Here is a 21448-nt window from a genome sequence, read left to right as displayed (position 1 = left end):
GGCAGGTATTGCTGCACCCATTTGTCAGAGGAAAAGGTCACTGGGAGTGTCAGGGCCTGGTCTCAAGCACTAGTCATCTGCCCCAAGGCCAGAGCTCTTTCTAACCCCCAGGTCCCTCTCTCATGGCAGCAAAGAGACAAGGAGAATTAACAGGAGAAGCAGGGGCCTTTATTAGGGTCTGGTAGATGTGGTGGAGGTGGAATTCCAGGCCTGGGCCTAGGAGAAGGTAGAGGAGAGGCAGGGGGCCCCTTGGAACAGGGACCCACCCTCCTTGCCTCCACCCAGCCCCCACCACCCCAGCCTCCCCTGCCTCTGCCTCTGGGGACACAGCACCAAGAACTGACAACTGGGACCCTTCAGGGCCACAGCTTGGGGTGGATTGCAGGGTCCAAGGGTCCTGGGGAGTTCAGTGCATCATCCCCTGGCCAGGATAAACCGGGGAGGCTCGTCTGTCCCCCAGAACAGACAAAGCTCTTGTTCTCTGTGGTGGAGGAAAGGGAGTGGGGCTTGGGCCTCTAAGCACGACCCAGAAGAGGCTGAGCAGAACTCTCACTGGACAGAGGTGAAACCCCCAGGGGAGTTTTTGAGACTGCCTCCTTTATACGTGGCCTTTCTCCACACTTCCCTCACGTGACTCTGGTAAGCAGCTCAGAGTCTGGGCCAGGGCAGCCGATGGGACAGTGGGGATCCGCACCCCCCCCCAACACCTAATTCATCTCTATGTACACAGGGCAGCACCCACCGGTGGCAGAGGGGTGGCTGCTGGGGCTAGTAAGAGTAGCCACCCTTGGGGCCAAAGGGCTGAGCAGGGCCAGTCAGCTCAGGGAGGTGGGCGGGGCTCTCGTCCAAGTGGGACAAGGGTACTGTGTCCTCCTCACTGACCGGCCGGTCAAACTCAGCCTTGAGAGATGGACGTTGATTGTCCGGGAAGGCCAGAGAGAAGAGGGCCTCGGGCTCACACACAAATTTGTAGACATAACGCTCGCCGGCCACCTACGGAAAGAGAGAAGGGGATGGCTCAGCCTAGCTATTCTCCCCTCCCCTCAGTACAGGGGTGGGGAATGTAGCCCTTCTCCGAGTCCAGGCAGACACAAGTCTCCAGACAGGCACATTTCTCCCCCATGCTGGTTCCCTTAAAGAGCTGACTCTCTCCACAGTTCCTGTTCACCTCTGACCCCTCAATCCCTCTTGGCTTTGGTCCTATCAGTTACTGTTTAGCACTTTGGGTGAAGGGAACCTTGGGATTGTCCACAATTTCTCATCCTCTCTGACTGGTTCATTATCTGCTCCTACAGACTTGCTGAGGAATGCTCTCCTAGCCCCAGCCCCTCCACCATCACCTTCCCCCACCCACTTGGCCCTGGATTCTTGGCCCCTGACCTTCTGCATGATGCCTTTCTCATAATAATATCGGAGTGAGCGGCTCAGCTTGTCATAATTCATGGCCGGCCGGTTCTTCTGGATGCCCCAGAGCCTGGCGACCTGCGGACAGAAGAGACAGAGTTTTGCGCTGCAATGCTAATAACCCAGGAAAAATGGGGGACAGGTCAGAAAGAGCACCTGAGATTCTTGGTGCAAAATGCTAAGCTAGCCTTACAACTAAGCACCAGCCCACAGACCCAGGCTTGGCAAGAATTCAGGTTAGGTAAAGCAAGGATAGGAAACCCTAGTGGTGTAGTGGTTAAGGGCTACAGCTGCTAACCAAAAGGTCGGCAGTTCGAATCCACCAGGCACTGCTTGGAAACCTTATGGGGCAGTTCTACTCTGTCCTATACGGTCACTATGAGTTGGAACTGACGGCAACAGGTTTGGCTTTTGGTAAAGCAAGGATGGATGGTGAAGGCATGTGCCACCGTTGCCCATGTTCTCTCATCTCCAGGCCCCAAAGCTGCTGGCGAGGAGGGGCAGGGCCATCTGAGAGTCCCACCTCCTCAGGCTCAATTAGTTTGAACTCCATCCCCCGGCCAGTCCAGGCAATGAAGTGGGCATTCGTTGGGTCATCCAGCAGGGCGACTAGAAACTGCCACAGCTGCAAGGCACCCCGGCGCTGGTAGGGCGGCCCCTCTCGGAATGCGCCAATCCCTTCCTGCTTGACGTCTCCTGGGGAACACAGGAAACAGGAGGTGTGGGTATTGGGCATTCTGGAATCCATGTATCAATCCTGTGTTCCTATTGGGAACCCCTTCCCCTCCAGGTCATTTCCCATATGCCCCTCCCTCTCTAATGATGAAATGTAATGTGATTCCTGAGGGACATATTCAGAGCGCAAGGTTAAGACCCTGACCCTCCCATGAACAGTCACTTCTCTGACCTTCAAATTTCTCAGGGACGACACAGACATCATCTGGGAATGGTCGCAGAGGTTTCTCATAGCCATAGCCTTGTGGAGGAAGTTGGGGGTCACTCAGATCTGGGTGACTCACTGACGGAGACACCAGAGTCCAGAGGGACTCCTGGCCAAGGAGACCTTCCTCTCCCCCAGCAGGGCTTCCCTCCCCCAGTTTGGAGGGCTTGGCAGGGAAAGGGGGGCTGCCTTACCCATGGCCCCATCAGCTGGGGAGGGCCCAAAGAAGCCCTCTGTGTGAAGGTACATTGATGCACACCCAGGGACGTCTAGTGAGGGAAGAGAGGTGACATAAGTGGCTGGTCCCACATACACATTCAAGAGTTTCTTCCTGCCAGCCTGCGTTCCGGAGACTGTTCTTTTCCCAGCTGCCTGCCCACCACCAAATCCCACTGGAAGTTGACCCAGAGGGAGTGGAGACTTGAGCTCCTTGGCTTGAGGGTGCAGAGGGCAGGGATGGCAGCAGCTGGGGCTGGTGAAGCTGTTCCACCAGGCCCTAGATGCCAGGGAGCAGCTGTTTCCTGAGTGCAGGGGGAGGAGGGAGGTGAGGGATGAACCTCCGGGGAAGGGGTTTGGTGTCCATGCCTAAGACTCCTTTGGAATGGGCAAATGTCCGGTCAGCAGGTCAGGTTCCCAGCCCTGTGTGTGTGTGTGTGTGTGTGTGTGTGTGTGTGTGTGCGTGTGTGCACGTGTGTGAGAGAGAGAGAGAGAGGGAGAGCAGGTGCCTTCATACATCTGGGGAAGGTAGTGGGCATCAGGTCTGACAGCAGAGCACATTCCATTCCATAGGCTTGAAACCTCCCTACTCCTCCTCTCCTCTTGGAGAGGCGGTTGTGTGAACCACCCGTCCAAGTTCCTACCGAGTCCGGCCCTCCCTCCTCCACTCCCACCTATGAATGAGGAGATGCTGAAATCCGACACCTTGGGGAGGAGGCGGGAGGGTGGGCTCATTCATGCCTCCATTTTGTGAATGGAATTCCTGACTCCATTCAGAGGAAGCTGAGGGGGAGGGGCAGGAGTTCAAGGGCAAGTAACTCAATCCCCTCTGGTCTATAGCCTTTGAAGGTCAGTGGCAAGAGCATCTCCCTCCCCCGCCCTCCATCTCGCTGCCAGGCCGGGCTCAGGCGGCTGTGTGAGCTTGGAGGAGAGCAGCACCCTTCTGGCTCTTTCAGCCTAGGGGTTTGCTGTTCATCCCATCCTCCCGTCCCCGAAAGCCCATGGGCACCGGGAAAAGGGAGCTTCTCAAACTCTAGCCAACTTTGAGCCTACTCTAATTTCTGGATTTATTTTTCTAATGCAGGTTTGTAGATAAACTCAGGTTTGGGGCTGTTAACAATGTAACAGAAGCCAGGAGGAAGGAAGACAGGGTTTTCTGGGCCCTTCCTAAATGAGAATGACCCTTGCACTTGGGGATTTGAAGGCTAAGCTATTTATGAACATGGCTGAGTGTGTCTCCCTCCTGTCAACAGCCAGGTGGAACTAGTATTTAAAGCAGTCCCTCCATCCAGCCTGACTTCCGGTCCCCAGCTCTGGCCAGGAGGGAGCGTCACCCATCAACCCAGAGGCTCAGACAGGATGTGGAAACCACCTGTTAATCCTGTGTTCCTACTGGGAACTTTGAGCCTGGCTAGTTTGATGCTCATGTTTCTTTTCATTCAAATCCCTTTGTATTTTTAAGCTTCTGTGGGGACAGGGACCAATGACACATCCTGTTCATCTTTTTATCCTTCAATTCCCGAACGCCTATGCTCTGGCACAGCACTTTGGTAATTAAAACCCCAAATGCCGGTTAAGTAGAAATCAATGCTTTCACTTTCCTATATAACCCGAGGGCCAGGCTCTACATCCACTGATCTTTCTCTCTGAATAAAAGTTTGATGATTGAAAATCGATAATTCTTTTGCATCTGTGAAAAAAGGTGAGTGGATTGGATTATGAACTGGTAAAGAGATGGATGGGAAGGTAAACAAAACTTGTGGGCAGAGAAACTAATTTGCTCTATAAACCTTCATCTAAAGCACAATAAAAAATAAAAAAAAAAAAGAATAAAAGTGAAAATACTAAACAAACAAAACTTGCGGGCAGACATTCTGGGTTTAACTGGTGTTCATTAGATCACATTCCACCCCCACCGGCCATCCCCAAAAATACCCCACTGCCCTTTTCTGGAGAGCCTCTTACCTGAGTCATAGGCGAAGTCCATCTGCTCCTGTTTGATCACCACCCCCGCCCCTGGGTACCTGTGCCCACTGACCCCACCGGGGCCCACTGCCGGCTGACCCGCCTGCTCATACAGGGGGTCGTGGTATTCCTGCTTGAAGCTCTGCTGTGGGTAGGGCAGGCAGGGCTCTGATAGCTGGTGTTGGTAGGGGGCTGGGAGGGGCTCCCGGCCCCCTCCCTGAGAGGACGTGAAGGAGTGGCAAATGTCCGAGGGCTGCTGGAAGATGGAGCTGGATGTGGTTGGATGGAGAGAGAAGAGAATCTTGAATCAGCCCCTCCTCCCCACTGCCACTCCCAGAGCTTGCAGGATGGGCTCTGAAGGGGAACTGGGGGGGGGGGCAGTCAGTATCCCTTCCTCCTTCTCTCCCTCCTCCCAGGCGTCTGTGGGCAGGTGGAGAGCACTCAGGTTTTGAGGACCAACTGGTGAGACCTGGGCCCACAGGTGAGCAGGGTCTCCTTACCTGTGCTCCCTGAGGTACCCGTGGTCAGCAGGGTGGGGCTGGGAGGTACCAGAGGACCTTAGGAAACTCTGTTGTTCTGCCCGAGGAAAGGGCTGCAGGGGTGACTGTCCAGGGGCACCAGGGGCGGGGGACTTGATGGCGATTTGTCTGGAGGGATCATAGGCACTGGAATTGTGGGGGAGATAGGGGTAAGGGAGTAGAGAAGCTGGGCTAGCATCTTGAGCTCTCCATCCCTGGGGGAAGTGTGGTCACAGAGATTCCAGGAGAAGGAGGGATAAAGGGGGCTGGGAAAGGAGCAGCATGAGCCACAGACTCCATCCCAAGTGACTGCTTTCTCCTTTCGTCAATCCAGAAACTGGGTTTTTTCTTGAGAACACCTCTCCCCAGCCCAGAGCAACTGGGTTGGCTGGGACATCAGGTCTCTCTGGTAGCAACAGGCCCTGCCATGGCGTTACACCCATCCCGAGTCTTCCTGCTGCGTTGTCCACCCAGACTACTCAGAGGAAACCCTCAGCTGTATGGCTCCCTCTTAAGCAATTTGGAAACCCTTTTGTTGTCTGCCATGCATTTAACTGCTGCCAATGCTCACAGGTACCTCCCTAACTCCCTACCTCCCACCCTCCCGACACCCTTCCTCTGCCCTTCCCCAGGGCCTGGCTGGGGCTCACCTGGAGTAAAGGCACTGCTCGCCATGGTGGTAGGGGAGTGGCGGCTTCCTGCTGCAGGACAGGGCCGGGTCTGTGCGGGGACTCTGGGGCTCCTTCTTGATCCTGGTGGTGGGGCTGTGGAAAGCTACTGTGGCGATGGGAGTGGGGGTGGCAGAGCGAGATCAGAGTCACAGAAGAGGCAGGCAGGGCTTCCCGGCACTTCTGCTCTTTGAGGACCAGCTGGGTGATTGGGTCTCAGTTTTTTAATATCTGTACCCGTTGCCATCGAGCTGATCCCAACTCATGATGACCCCATGTGTGTCAGAGTAGAACTGTGCTCCATAGGGTTTTCAATGGCTAATTTTTCGGAAGCAGATCACCAGGCCTTTCTTCTGAGGTGCCTCTGGGTGCACTCAAACCTCTAACCTTTCATTTAGCAGCCAAGCATGTTAACTGTTTGCGCTACCCAGGGACTCCCTAAGATCTGTAGTCAGACAGTGTTGAGATCAGTTGGGCTATTTACATTATGACTAGTTTTATACCCCAGTCTAATGTCCAATATTAGCCCAAGAAACTTCTAAAGTTCAACATTTAATGCAGTCCCAAATCCCAGAAAACACCTTCATGTGAGCGAGCACCTCCAATCTAAGACCTGTGGTTTTCCTGAGTGCCCTGGAAAATTCCAAGGAAGGGAAATGTTTTCTTATTTGGGGCTATAAAGGATCTTTTTCTGGTTAAGATTGGATATTAGTCCACTTGAATGTCAGCTGAATAGCATTATACACATGCTCCTAATTATCTGTGAAGAACAGTAGCCTTTCCCGTGGCCCCTGCTGGGTCCTCCGACTCCAACCATCAGGCTGCGGCAAAGAGTTGGTTCCAAGCTGGGTGAGCACTGTTTGCAATGATTTGTGCCCTGTTCCATTTCACTGGTGAAGACATTTGAGGGCAAAGTATCTTACATTAAAGCAGGGTTTCTTTTTTTTTCCTAAACTTTATTTTGATGTTGTTGAGAATGTATACAACAAAACCTACACCAATTCAACAGTTTCTACGTGTACAATTCAGTGACATTGATTACATTCTTTGAGTTGTGCATCCATTCTCACCCTCTTTTTCTGAGTTGTTCCTCCCTCATTAACATAAACTCACTGCCCCCTAAGGTTCCTATCTAATCTTTCGAGTTGGAGATGCTGTTGTCAATTTGATCCCATATAGATAGTTTTTAAAAGAGCATAATGCTTAATGCAGACCTTTTTTACTTCTTAAGCTAAACTATTTTTTGGTTTTCAGATGACTTCAGGGGATATTTTTGGTTTAAGGAAAGCAGGGGGGGTGGTTTCCTAACAGTGGCACTGTTGGCATTTGGGCCAGATAATATTTTGTTGTGGGAGGCTGTCCTAAGCATTGCAGGATATTTTTTAGCAGCACCCCTGGCCTCTACTCACTAAATGCCAGTAGCAGCACCCCCCTCCCCAAGTTTTGACAATCAAAAAGATCTACAGACATTGCCAAGTGTCTCCTGAGAGGCAAAATTGCCCCCAGTTGCAGGAAAGCAACTTAGAACACTAGAATTGGAGCCTGCTGAACTGGTCCAAGCCCCTCATTTCAGAGATAAGGAAATGAGGATCAGGGAGATGAAGTGTCTACTCTAAGGTCACACAGCTAGCAGGGGGCAGTTTGAACCACGGTCTTCATCTCCCAGGTACTACCTTAGTCTTTGAGTCCAAACAAAGAATGGGGAGCCCTGCCCTTCACCCTTTTCTTCTGGAGAGAACAAGTTGATCTCTGTGATTCTGTATCCCTGTGACTCATTTCCTGCCCTCCCCCTCCTACCCCCTCCCATCCAGGGCCCTCTACTCACAGTTTTCTGAATGGAAATCGGGAACGAACTGCTCGTCACTGTCTGGTACCTGAGCTGCAGAGAAAAGTCAGAGGTGAGTCTGGGGTGGGGGGCCTGGAGACAGCCCCTGGGAGACACCATTATCACAGCCCTGCAGATTAGCATCAGCCCAGAAGGGGACAACAGTCTGAAGGCAGCTCCACCCCAGGTCCTAGTGCCCTCCATCTCTGGGCCCCACTGAGACCCTGGAGGGAAGGCACACAGAGCCTGCGTGTTCCCAGAACCTGTCTGAGCAGATTCCAGAGTCTTTTCCTGGATGCATTGTCTTTATTCCCTCCGTTTTTTCTGAAATAGAGACAGCCCTGGCCCTCAGAGCTTCCAAGTTCCCTCAAAGCTCCCAGCAGAGTCACTTTTGGGATGGGCAGGAGTTACAAGGAGAGCCGATGGACTTAGACTCACACGGGCAGATTCTGAATCTGGCTGGGCCCAGGAACCTGCATTTTCAACAACCTCCCAGATGAATTTGAGATGCACAAGAGTTGGGGGGTGGGGGGATATGGATATGAATGGAGGGAAGAGGAAGGTTGAAGAGAGGTGAAAAGGGGATGACAGTGGGAGAGGTGAACACTGCAGGAGGTTGGGGACACTCAGAGGTCATGGTGCCTCCCCACTTTGATGTGCATCTGGGGGAGGGGGGCGCTTTCCAAGCTTGAAGGTATGAGGAGCACTCCCAGGGTGCCAGGGTGGGTGGAGCTGGGTTTGGGGATTAGGCAGGAAGACCAAAATAAAACAGCAGTTCATCCATGGCCTCTGACCCAGGCATCCCCACTCTGATTTCTAATTCTTATCCTGGGCTCCCAAGAGTTGGGTTTCTCAGGTGGATACCCAGACAAGAACCTCCCGTGACTCTAGTGTTCTTGCTCATTTTTGTCCATTTCTCAAGAATAGATTGCAGCAGGAAGGGGAAGGATAGACATCAGTAAGAACTTCCTGATAGTCCAGGAAGAGAGTGGCTCTAAGGTGAGGCAGTGGAACCTGGATCCCAAGGAGACTGGACTCTGGTTCCCTGGAGACTGCTCTCAGATTGGACAATGAGGAAACTGATGGATAAAATGACTGGCGAGTTTAGAAAGGCTGGGGGTGAGGAGTACGTGTAGATGGCTGAAGAATACCTCCACACCCCCAGCCTATATAAATACACATCCCGTCTCCACTGTGTCCACTCGAGGCCAGGCCACCAGGGTTTCTTACTTGGATTCCAGCCACAGCCTTTTATTGGAACTTCCTACTTCCACTCACCCCTCCACATAGCTGTCAGCGTGATCTTTTAAAAACAGAAATCAGATCACTTCTTTCTCTTGCTTAAAGCACTCAAGTGGCCACCTGCTGCATCTAGAATGAAATCCAAACTCTCCCCACTTGGCCTCCAAGGCCTCACATGATCTGGCCTGGCTCACCTCTCCAACCTCCTCGCCTGTCCCTCTTCAGCTGCCCTGGTCTCCTTCTGATTTCTCAAACATGCCTCGCTCATTCCCTCTGCTGTCCATCATCCCAAGAGCTTTGCCTATTTTTTTCTTTCTGGCCACCAAGCTCTCAGCTCACTTGTCACCTCCTCAGAGGCCTTCTCTGGCCACCCAAACCAGAAACAAAGCGCTCCCCCCTAATTGTCTATCCTACTGTTTTGTCCCCCCACCCCCAGCACATATCACTATCTGACTTATCTTACTTGCTCACTGTCCATCTCTTCCACTGGAAAGTAAGCTCGTGAGGGCAGGGGTTTACCTGTCTTGTTCCTCTCTGATTTCCTAGCACCCAGAACAGGGTCTGGCCAGAATAGACACTCAGTCTATCATTTGTTGACGATAAGAATAAACATATAATCACTTCTGGTCCTCAACCTGGTGGGAGCCAGCATCGTGGGCCTGGGAGCCAGAAGAGAAAAGTTCCTAACCAACCCAGCCCTTCCCTCACCCTAGGTTGCCCCCCTCTCTGCACACTAGGTAACATGAGAGACAAGTCCTCTCCAGGGAAAGCACATTTCCTTACAACAGACATTTCAGGGTGTGATAAGTTGCTTGGCAGGAAGATTCTTCACTAACTTCCTTTAAGTATCAGAGGTGCCAAGTGCTTTTAAATATAGGTTTATAGATAGTTGAGTGTCCCTGGCTGGTAAAAACTGTTAACGAGCTCAGCTGCTAACTGAAAGATTGGAGGTTCGAGCCCACCCAGAGGCACCTCGAAAGAAAGGCCTGGTGATCAGCTTCTGAAAAATCAGTCACTGAAGACCCTATGGAGTACAGTTCTACTCTGACACACGTTGAGTCACCCTAAGTCGGGTTGACTTGACAGCCATTGGTGTAGGATAGTTTACTTCTTGACAGAATGATTGAGGGCAAGGAGTTTAAGAATAAGGAACCACCAGCATCTAATGAACTCAGGAAAAGTCAGCATAAAACAATTCTAGGATGATCCAATAAATCAGTGGGACGTGATATCCCTCTGGCAAAAACAAACAGAAACCAACAGCCAGGAAACATATTTTCAGGAGCTCAAATAAGGCACAAAGGCAGCAATTCCCAAACTGGCCTGATTAAAGAATCACTCAGGGATTGTTAAAAATCTAGATTCCCAGTCCCCTTCTCTGGACAGTGTCATTCCATAGGCCCAGGGTGGGGCCCAGGCACCTGTATTTTTAACAAGTGCCCCTGGTGGCCTTAATAGGCTTGTTTAGGAAACAGTGGGTGAAAGGAGGGACTCAAAACCTGCTCAAGCTACCCAGGGACACAAGACCCATGCTCATCCATGCTATGCCCTCTGTCACGTCAAGTAGGTGACACCCCTAAAGGTGGCGGGGATGGGGGTGATGGGAGCAGGGTGAGCAACACTTCCCTCCCTGCTACCTAGGCAAGGAGGGTCCCAAGGGCAGGGGAGACTCAGAACTTGGGGGAGGCTGATGCACTCTGGGCTCCCTCTTGGGACCTCATTAACTGCCAGTTTCCATTGAGATAATGGGCTGGGGGCAGCTCCTGCTGGCATCACTGGCCAGTTCATATGACACCCAAAACTGACACCCAAAACCAAGAGCAGAGAGCCCCAAAAGTCACCTCTCCTCCCTGTTCTTGAGCCTAGAGGCTTGACCAGAACCCCCACTCCCCAGAAGTCCTCAGAGGAAACCACCCCCAGCTCACCGATCACATCCCAAGAGGTGGCACCGTCCTCTTCCCAGAGCTAGGAAGAAATCAGCTGAGGCAAAAATGGGCTGCGGCATGAACCCCAGTCCCTGCTCAGTCCCTCCCCAAAACACTGGCCCTCCCCTAAAGGGGCAGGACAGGGCCTCAGCTGCCCAGAGACTGCCAACAAGCATAGAAATAGGAACAGGAACGCCGAGCCTTGCGTTCCTGGAGAGCAGGAGAATTTTTAATTACCATGTTTGGTCTTGAGTATACACCACTCTATTTATTTGTTGACTTGGCTGAGTTTTGGCTGCTGATGTCAGTGTGCCAGGGTCTGTCCCCAACTCCATCCTGGCACTAAGGAGGAGTTGATCTGCCTGGGGAGATGGCAGATGAGTAAGAAGGGGAAGGGACAAGTGCCAGCCAGCATAATGCCCAGAGAGAGAGAGAGAAAGAGTTTCAGGGAATGTTTCTCAAACAGGGCGGTCAGTAGGAGAAGAGGAGGGTCTTAGGGGCCTCCCAAACTGGGCTCCGGAAGAACTGGGAGGTTAAAACAGCCGAGCAGCTAAGCCTACAACGGGTTAGCCACCTACAACAGACATGCCCCATCACCTATTCTCCTTCTTAGGGTCCAATCTTTCGGGAGGGGGCTTCTTAAGGTGTCCCTGGGCGGTGGGGGGGAGGGGGCGCGGCATTCGTGGAAGCTTCTGCTCCATTGTGTCACCACTGCCTTGTCTCTCACGCTTACCCCCGCCCCCACCCTGGCAGCCTCTGTACTGGAAAGAACCAGTTCTCTATCTATGGAGGGGGACATTTGTCCCCAGGAGCCTTCTAGAAGGGGAGGAGACAGAAAGATGTAGAAGGAGCCATTGTAGCTAGAAAAGACTGGGGGAGGGGATTAACTCCATCTCTCCCTACAGACATGCTGCGCACGATTCACACACCCTAATTCCCTTACTCCACTCTGGTGGGGACGCCGCAGCACACAGGTGAAAAGCACCCTCCATGCACCCTCTTTGTGCACAGACTCTCCCTTTGGACCCACAAATACGATGAAGATGGAAAGCCAAAGGGCAAGGGGACCGGAGCCCTTGGAGAAGGGTTTGGAAGCAGTGATTCTACCCTTTCAGGGAGCATGGACCCACCCCTTTGAGAATCTGATACAAGCTATGGCTCCTTCTCTTCCTAAAAAAATGCATGTACCTGTGTGCGTGGTGTACCCCCAACAGTTACACATGCAATAGCAGAGGGCTCAAGGCCCCCTGCAACCCATCCACCGAGCCTCTGGGAATCCACAGACCCCAGGTTATGGACCTCAGCCTCACACAAAGGACATACATGGCCCAGAGTCTATGTCGCTTATGCATCACAAACTCATTGTCCCCGAGGGTTCCCAAGGGCCCCCAGAAGCCCGGAGAGGAACCCTTGACCAAAACTAGCACATTGGTGACCACCATAACCAGCCGCATTGTGGACTCAACCTGCCTGAGCCTGGGTTTGCCTGCAGCAGCCTGATCCTTTCTCCAGCATCTCAGCAGACCCCAGGCACCCTGAAACCGACACACCCCCCTAGCCTCAATTCATCCCCCTCTGTCTAGAAAAACTCCAACCCCGAAGATGTCTGAGTCGCCTCCACCAAACCCCACTCACGTCACTCCCAATGCACCGGACTCTGAACCACAGCCAAACCTGCATCTCTCTACACCAGTCCCTGGTCCAGCCTGAGCATCATCTGGACCCACTGCTTCTCTCTGAATTGGGGCAAACCAGCTTCTCGGGGATTTAGGGAGAAACCAAGCTGCGGGAGGGAGATTGGGTTGCGGCGCCCATTCCGCCTGATGCGCCCCACCATTGGCAAGTTTCCAAAGGATCTAATCCCTCCCTAGCACCCCAAAGCTTCCCCTGAGCTGCAGGGGTCACTGACCTGGTGGGAAGAGACAGGAGAGGAGGCTGGGGTGGTTCTGGGACGGTGCAGGGGGACAGGGCCCCGGCAGCTGCATCTGTCTCCGCAGAGAGAGCGAGAAGGAGCGAGCGGCCTCAGCATCCCCCCCTCAGGCCTGACCATCCATCGCCAGCTGGGAACCTGAGCTGCTCCCTCAGAAGGAAGGAGAGGGAACCAAGGAGATCCCAGCCCCCCCTACGCCTTGCGATCCCCACCCCTGCCTCCCCACCCACTGGATTTAAATGTACAGGGACTCCCAGGGCAGCAGTATGTAACACACACACACATATACACACACATGGACACACACACACTCACACACTCTGTCATACTGACACATACAGACAGACACACAATCTCTAGACTCCCACCCCCAAGGGGTGGGGCTTCCAAGGTAGAGAGATGAGAACATTTTCCTTCCCCTCCCATTCCAAACCTAGCACAAATGGAACAGCTGCTGTCAAAAAGCCAGCCTCTGAGCCCACCCCAGCTCCCAGTCCCAGGGGCTGCCCACTGTGGGGAGCGCAGGGACCCGCAGCTGATAGACACAGCCTGGTGAGCCAGACAGAAATCAGGCGTTGGGAAAGGAAGTCTTTGAGGGAACATGGAAACTGACACCTCTGCGTTCTTAGCTTCAGCCTAGCTCCGGAACCTCCGGAGGAGTCTGGGCCGGCAGGGTGCTGCTCTGCCTGCAACTCGGAGCTGGGCACGCAGGGCTGCTAGAGTTGGGGAAGAGCTGCACAATACCCCCACATCCCTCCAGCACCCACCCAGCTGGTCGGCCATTAATTCTGCAAAATGTCTTGAGTACCTTTTTTGTGCTAAACAGTCATTCTTTCAACATATTTTTGGGATACTACAGTGACCAAGACAGACTGAGTCTCACTCCAAGGATATAGCCAGGGGGTCTATTCCTTCTACCACAAACTCCCATAGAGGGTTCGAGAAGGAGCTAGGCTTGAGCTTAAAGAAATCCCCAAAGAAAGCTACCCAGATGGCAGGATGAGAAGCCCGAAGGAAGAGAAAAGCTCCCAACATGGGGTTCCTAGTGTTTTGGTTTCTTGGTTTGCCACGTGTTGAAATAGAGATCCTAAAATGGGAGTGTTAACTCTTTCCTCCCACAGACTGTCTAAGCCACCATTTCGCCTCCACCTGCAGCCCTACCAGTGACACTCTCAGGCCCCACCAACATACACTAAAGAACACAACCAGGAGGCCCCCAGAACACAATTTGCTACCCAGACAAGGCCCAGCCACTAACTCCACTCTAGCCAGTTTGTAGCCAAGCCCCCAGCACACAGAAAGGGGTAATTGGCCGGGGGTGGAGGTATGCAGGAAGGATGGAGGAGGAATAGTTACCCTCAGAATTACAATCATGGCTATTTGGGGAGTGAGCCCTGGGCACTCTTAGCCAAAGTGCATCAGAAAAGAATTATTTAAATTTTTGTTGTTCTTTTGGCTCAGACAGTAAATTGTTTGGCTCTAAGGATTGGGGAAAAGGGAAGCCAAAGGCGGGGGTGGGGGGGTATGGTGGATATCAATCTTATGGCAACTCCTGAAGGTAGGTAACAAATTAATTGCTCCCTCTCCTCATCACCCCCTCTTCCCCCAACACACATCTCGGCCAGGCGGCTGCTGCCAAACAAACTTTGCAAATGAAAATTTCAGCCAGGAAAACGGGACTGGGGCCAAGTTCCATTCAAATAAGCAAATACCCCACACAATGGTTTGATTCATCCCCAGGCCTAGTTACACAAGCTTGGCTCAGGGCAGAGAAAATAAATATCAATATAAGTGTCTACCCTGGGCGCTAAGGAGAGCAGAGAAGCAAGGGGAGTGGAGAGGGGGTCTTCCAGACCCCCCTGAGGTTGGGAAAGGAAGAGGGGAAGTGGGCTAGGCTGCAACGCCAGGCGCTCGAGAGCCTCCTATGGCCCAAGTATAGAAAAGGTCACAAAACTACTCACCTTCGGAAAGCCACGTCTCCTGGAAGTGACTTAGATCCTGGAAGAGATCTGAGGGATGAATATTGAAATTGGAGAAGGTGAGGTGGAGGGATGGGGAAAGACAGGGAGCCCCAGCGAGCCCGGCGACCCCCCTTGGGGGTAGGAGCTGAAAAGAATGACCGGAGTCCCTTGAACCGCTTGTCTTTTCGGGAAACGGGCGGGGATTCCAGGATCGGCCCCCGGGTTGTGTGTGGGGGTGGAGGGGCGCTGTTTGTCTCTCCGGTTCTTTACCTTCGGAGTCGGGGGGCTGCAGGGAGCCGGGGTCCATGAGCTTCCCCTGCGGGACGATCAGCGCTTCGCGCAGGCTCCCATTTCCGGGCGATTTCTGAGGGAAGCGGGAGAATGCCCCCGAGTCACCCAAAGGCAGCCGGACTGGGGGGCGGGGCTGGGGTTCCCGGGTGACCCAGGGGCCGGGCAGCCAGGACCCCGCGGGGGCCGTGGGAGGGGGCGGGGCGTGGCGGGCGTGGAGGCCGCGCGGCGCTCACGCTGCAGAAGGTGTATGGCACTTGCTGGTCCAAGTATCCGCCTTTCATCCTCCGCTCCATCCGGCCGCTCCCTCCGGCCGCGGCTCGGGCCCCGCGCGAGGGCAGAGACCTGAGGGTGGGAGGTGGGCTGCGTTCGCACACCGTCCCAGAGGGCGGCGGAGCAGGACAACTGGGCGAGGGGCGGGGAGGGGCCGTCCCGGGGTCCGAGGCGAAACTTCGCGGATTCACTCTGGAGCTGGAGAGGTTTCCGCCCTGCAGCCAGGCGCCGCCGCCAGTCCCCTCCCGCCAAACAAGGTCCCACCTGCTCTGGGACCTGGACGCGCCTTTCTGCTGCGTCCTGCAGCCCCGCTCTGCCTGGCTCGGTTACATAAGACGCGTGTGTGTGCGTGTGTGTGTGTGTGAGTGTGTGTGCGCGCGCGCGCAGAGGAGCGGCCCAGGCGTGCACCATCCGCACGCCCCCAACTCGGGCGCCCCCTCCGGCCCAGAACCCCAGCGCCGCCAACCCCCGCCCTGGGATCTGCGAAGGGGGGGGGGGCCGGGGAGAGGGTGGCGAGTGTGGTAGGCGAAGCGGGGATCGCAGATACGTGTCCTCCCTCCCCTCCCACAGCTTCACCTGGGGCTCGGCCGTCGGTGCTGGAGCCGCTGGGGGCCCCGAGCACGCCCCGGGCCGCTCGGAGGGCCGTGGGGCTAGGCCGGAGCGAGGGGGCCGGGCCCCAGTCCCCGCGCACCGGAGAGTTTTCCGGACGCCGCAGACAGTTGTGAACCCGGGGGAACCGCTGATTGGTGCGTTTCCTGCGCCCGGGCCTCGGCCCCCCTTCGTCCCCCCGCAGTTCCCTTTGTTTCATTGACTTTTGTGAATGAAACCCCAGGGCCGGCACGCCCGCCAATCAGGAGCCTTGCCCGGCCGGGGCGGGAGGCGGAGTTTCCCAGCGCCGGCAGCCAATCGGGAGGCAAGGGCTGGCTCCTGGCTTCATTCACTGCTTGGGCTCCCATTCATAAAGAAATAAACTCGCGGCCGGAGTTCATTCATAAAGAGCTGCGAGGAAGCGAGGTAAGCCAAGGACCCAGTGGCTTCTCCGCGGGGTTGTGCGAAGGCCCCTGGGTCTGAGGCGCGGCGAGTGCCTGCGGTTGGCCCCTTCACATGTCTCTGTACATCTGCGAGTATATGAGAGTGTGAACACTTCCGTGTGTGCGCCCTTGGGGGGAGGCGTGCGGGGTTGTGTGCCCAGAGAAACAATAAAAACTAGCATTTATGAAGCATTCTGCTTCCTCGTGCTCATTCCGTCACCATAACCCGACGAAGTGAGTCTATTGTTTTTCATTTTACAGACATCGAAAAGGAAGTCTCAGAGAGGTGCAGCGACTTGCCTGAGGTCACTCAGCTGGTCAGCACAGTTGGGATTTGCGGCCCCAAATGCCCACGCTCTCCTGTACAGGCCTCCGAGGCCACGATGAAATGGATGAAGCTATGTGACAACACCTGATACACAGTAGGCCCTCAATAAATGTAAGTTGGCACAGAATCCAGACTTTTCCTCAAGGGTCCTTGTGCTGCAGAACTGTTTTGTGACCCACCTTCTGTTGATTGCAGCAGAAACCAGAGGTCCCGGGATGGGAGATTTGTGAAAGTGCAGCTCCTTCGCCATGGTCCCTCTTATCCTGAGATCAAGCATGGGATATTAGTGAGCCAAAACCGCAAGGGATCTGACGATCTGAGGACAGAGTTCTGTTTTGGCCAAGAAGCCTGTCACAGCCTCTGTTATCTCATTCATTCATCTCTTCATTCAATAAACACTTATTGTGCCAGATGCAGTGCTGGGTGCCAGGCAGGCAGCTGTGACCAAGACAGATGTCTGATGAGAGCTGGGCTGCTTGGGCTGTGGCCTGGGGTGAGGGTGGGGCACACAGAACATGAACCCCTAGGCCTTTTTTCTGAGAAAATCCCTGGGTCTACAGTCTATGCACTCCTTTGAGGAGACTCTGATTTTGCTTCCTGCGTTTGTGATAAATACAGGAAATGGCTAAACCCCAGGTCAGTAAGGGGTGCTTTCAAAACTTCGTCTCATCTAACACCCCCACTTCACAAATGAGGCAGTAGAGGTTCAGAGGAGGAAATGACCCATCCAAGGTCTTTCAGCTGGTCAAGGTCAGAACTGGTTTGAACCCCTCCTGAGAATTTACCTTCCTAACAAATTCCCAGGCGATGCTAATGCTGCTGATTAGGGATCAATTCTGAGAACCACCAGTAGAGCAGTGGTTCTAAAATATATTATATAAGAATCACCTGGGGATCTTGTTAAAATGTAGATTCTGACTCAGTATATCTGGGGTGGAAATGCAAATTCTTATTTCCAACCACAATGAACCGGTTCAAAGACCTGGTTAGAACTGAGAACATCAAACCTCTGGCACTTGTTTAGGATTCATTCCATGAAATCATTTTGATCAAATGATAATGGATTTTCCTCTCTTCTCTGCTGAAATGGTCTTTAAGGCTCATATCTTTTGCCCCTTTCCTCCAGGAAGCCTTCCAGGATAGCCTAAATCAGTTCAGCAAGGCCCTCTCAGCATTCTTACCGATATCTCTGGTGGGAAAGTCTCTCATTCAATTATCCCTGTGGATGGAGAGCTCTTCAAGGCCTTGGGGGAGGTCTCATTTGCCTCTGTGAAGCCCTCCCCGCAGCCTGCTTCATGTTTGCGAGGGTCCTATAAATTGTCTGTTCAGTGAATAGATACAATAAAGACCAAACTAATCAAGCTTAGCAGGAACCCTGCCCAAGGAAGGGGAGACAACTCCAAGCAAATGCCAGCTTTGGGCTGGGGGGAATCAGCTTTGGGAGGAGCAGGTGTCCTGGGTCCAAGACAGGTGGGGCAGGAGATCAGAGGCTTCTTCCAGGAAGGCAGCTCTAATGTAGTCTCCATGTCAATGAAGAAGATTCGGTGGGTCCCTGAGCAGTCACTCTAGCCAGGGTGCTATATAGGTGCCCCTCTGGCTCTGAGTTCTGTATTTCCTGTATGAGTCCTATATTTCCCTGGAGGGCCACTGGCTCTCTGTAAGTAAGTACCCCCTTTCCTTTCCCCATCCTCCTGGGACCAGGTCCCTCCCCAGCCTCTGGTTCAGCATGCAGGCCACCTGAGAGAAAATACCACCGCCAGACGCCCCCACCCCTCTTTCCCCCCATCCATGGTCCTCCCTTCCCCCTATCTGGCCACTGATTCGACACTCAGGCTTGGAGCAGTGACATTTCCAAAGGGATTGTCTTAGTTATCTAGTGCTGCTGTAACAGAAATACCACAAGTGGATGGCTTTAACGAGCAGAAATTTATTCTCTCATAGTCTAGGAGGCTAAAAGTCCAAATTCAGGGTGCCAGCTCCTGGAGAAAGCTTTCTCTCTGTGTTGGTTCTAGGGGAAGGTCCTTGTCATCCATCTTCCCCTGCTCTAGGAGCTTCTCAGCGCAGGAAAGGATGCACTCTGCTCCTTGCTTTGCTTTCTTGGTGGTATGAGGGCTTCATGTCTCTTTCTCTGCTCACTTCTGTCTTTTATATCTCAAAAGAGATTGACTTAAGACACAACCTAATCTTGTAGATTATTAGATCATTAGATCATTAACATCACAGAGACAGGATTTACAACACATAGGAAAATCATATCAGATAACAAAATGATGGACAATCACACAGTACTGGGAATCCTAGCCAAGTTGACACATATTTTTTGGGGGACACAATTCAATCCATGACAAGGATGTTGGAGCCTGCTCCAGAGGACACTGGAGTCCTCAAGTCAAGGAGGGTAAGGAATAGAGAGGCTGCAGATATCTGTGGGAATCACATCACGAGAACCAACATTTACCAAGCGGGCACCAGGTGCCATACCCTGTTGTAAGTGCTTGAAGGGTATCAACTCATGCAACCTTCACAGCAGTCCTGAGACGTGAGTACTATGATGATCATCCCCATTTTACAGATGAAATAGAGGCCAGGAGAGGTTCAATACTTTACACCTCACAGACATGCATCTACCCCAAAGATCCACACAACAGACTGAGGACACACAAAATGGACTTTGAGAGAACACACAGCATGCCAGATGGAGGCTATGCCTGTGCCAGAGCGAACACAAGGACAAGGGTACCCCAGATTAAGGAAGCTCACAGCCTCCTTCTGGACACACAGCTGTGTGGGGAGCACACACAACATTCCCACTGACACACTCTACCACGCCTTTGGTAGGGGTTGCACAGGTCTGACAAAAAAAATGTTCCCTTCTCTTTAGAATATTGGGGACCAGACTCTGACCTGTTTCCCAGGAGTCTAAGTTGTAAAATGTAAATATGGGTTTTAGATATGCAAATTGTTCATACAAAGGCAGCCCATGGCTTGCTTAGAGAGCTGGAAGATCAGCCTGAGCTGGGATGAGAAGGGAGAGGAAACTATTTGAGGCCCACGGGTCAGACAACAAGGTGGCTCTGGAGCCGTCCGAGAAGAGCAGGCTCTCCGTGTTCATGTTTCAGCAAATGTGGTAGCAGAGGGCTGGATTTGGCTCTCTGGGTTGGGTTACCTGGGGACATTCTGTGGGTGACCTACCTGTCCAACCTAACTGTGAGAGGAGGATTGAAGTGTCCCCAAAGGCCTGGGTTCCTCTGAACCTGGAAGAGCTGAGCATCCCAGAGGCTTAAAGGATGGACTCAGAGGGTAACCCAGGGAGTTAGCGTGGTAAGGCCAGAGGGATGACATAAACAGAGCCAAATGGTGCCCTGTGTCCCTTCGTGTCTCCCAGGCTGGGGCTGCCACCAGGGGCAATCAACCAGAGATCAGGGTTATGAGGTGGCAGTGGGGAGGCTGCTGGATCAGAACCACCAAAAACAGGTGGCACTCTTACACTTCCTTCTGTCCTGTCTCACCAACCCACTTTCACATTGCTTCCTTGAAACTGCAGGGGCTCTGAACCCAGGGTCCATGGAGGTGAACCCCCTGAAACTGCCTACATCAGTGTGTATGTGTGTGTGTGTAATGGTTGAATTGTGTCCCCTAATATATGTGTTGAAGCTCTAATGCCCGTACCTGTGAATGTGGGCTTGTTTGGAAATAGGGTCTTTGAAGATGTTATCACTTAACATGAGGTCACACTGGACTACAACGGGTCTTAATCCAATATAAGTGGTGTCCTTATAAAAGAGGCGAGGAGACACAGAGAGTGACACAAAGGAAAAACGGCCGTGTGAAGACAGAGGCAAAGACTGAAATGCCAAGGAACGCCAAGGGTTGCTGGCCAACACCAGAAGTTAGGAGAGAGGCATGGACCAGATTCTCCCTCAGAGCCCTCAGAAGGAATTAACACAGACGACACCCTGTTTTAGACTCCTAGACTCCAGAACTTTGAGACAACCAATTTCTGTTCTTTAAGCCACCCGGTCTGTGGTATTTTGTTACGGCAGCCTTAGTGACTGAGACAGTGTGTGTGCATTTCTTTTGAGGAGAGAGTTCATAGCCGTCATCAGGGGTCATCGCAAAGCAAGTCTGTGACCCCTTCCTCCTCCACCAAGATTAAGAACGACTGCCTTGATGTCTTTTACCACGGACTTCTTGACAAATATCTTGTCAGTATATATTACCTTAAAAATCATTGGAAAGGCATCACATTTGGAAAATGTCCTTGGGGGTGAGATGTGGCAACTGCTTCCTGTGTTCTTTCCACCTTCCCCTTAGCTTGAGGAGACCTCTGGAGACCCTACAGAAAAGGGGCTTGCCCTCCAGCCAATCAGCTGGGAGCATATTGGGCTAAAGAGGAAGGGCACAGACAAAGCTGGTATGTTGCTCACCTCCAAGGGGTACCTGGTAGAGGAGAGAAGTCTCTGGAGAAAACTCCTAAAGATGAGGTGTTGGGTGGAGACCAGGCTTCCTTCTCCCTTGGGGGATGTGTGTGTGTGTTGGGGGGTGTTATCAGGAGCCTTGGGGAAAAATGGAGGAAAGGGTCACCCCACCCCAACTCCTGAGGGATCTCCTACAGCAGATAGGGCTGAAATCAGGAACTGAGGCAGGATGTTTTGCTTCCCCAGAGAGACTTCTATCTTGTGTGGCAGTTGTGATCTTCTCAGGAGTGGAGGGTAGACACAATGACTTCTGCAGGGCCAGGAGGGGCTGATTTTAGGATTCCTCCTGGGGGTTGCCTTCTGCAGAGGTGTAATAGGAACTTGTCAGAAGGCCAGTGAGGAGCATATTTTTAAACAAGGCTGAATAAATATGTCTTCTTTCCTTCTGGTATCTCGAAAGAAAGGCCTGTCAATTTGCTTCTGAAAGGTCACAGCCATGAAAACCCTATGGAATAA

General features: G+C 52.9%; 1 protein-coding gene across 9 annotated transcripts; it reads right to left on the bottom strand.

Annotated features, from left to right (window-relative positions):
* Positions 1-698: 698 nt before the first annotated feature.
* Positions 699-15961, bottom strand: ETV4 (ETS variant transcription factor 4). Of its 9 annotated transcripts, none has more exons than XM_004374322.1 (13): positions 15732-15961; positions 15119-15227; positions 14865-14958; positions 14595-14642; positions 7537-7590; positions 5694-5820; positions 5026-5190; positions 4526-4794; positions 2539-2613; positions 2312-2380; positions 1928-2100; positions 1381-1482; positions 699-993 (listed from the first exon to the last, which is right to left on the bottom strand). In XM_004374322.1, exons 2-13 carry the CDS (start codon positions 15176-15178, stop codon positions 769-771), a joined length of 1461 nt encoding a protein of 486 aa, XP_004374379.1. In that variant the 5' UTR covers positions 15179-15227; positions 15732-15961; the 3' UTR covers positions 699-768. The 9 variants fall into 9 exon arrangements, with proteins under 9 accessions (XP_004374379.1, XP_023585183.1, XP_004374380.1 ...); XM_023729415.1 differs by having other exon boundaries at positions 15724-15870; XM_004374323.1 differs by lacking the exon at positions 15732-15961 and adding an exon at positions 15420-15491.
* Positions 15962-21448: the final 5487 nt, after the last annotated feature.

The sequence above is a fragment of the Trichechus manatus genome, unplaced genomic scaffold, assembly GCF_000243295.1.
Source record: "Trichechus manatus latirostris isolate Lorelei unplaced genomic scaffold, TriManLat1.0 scaffold00028, whole genome shotgun sequence".
In the NCBI taxonomy this organism is placed as follows: domain Eukaryota; kingdom Metazoa; phylum Chordata; class Mammalia; order Sirenia; family Trichechidae; genus Trichechus; species Trichechus manatus.
Note: the sequence above shows the minus strand (reverse complement) of the source record. Positions and strands in the feature narration are given on the sequence as shown.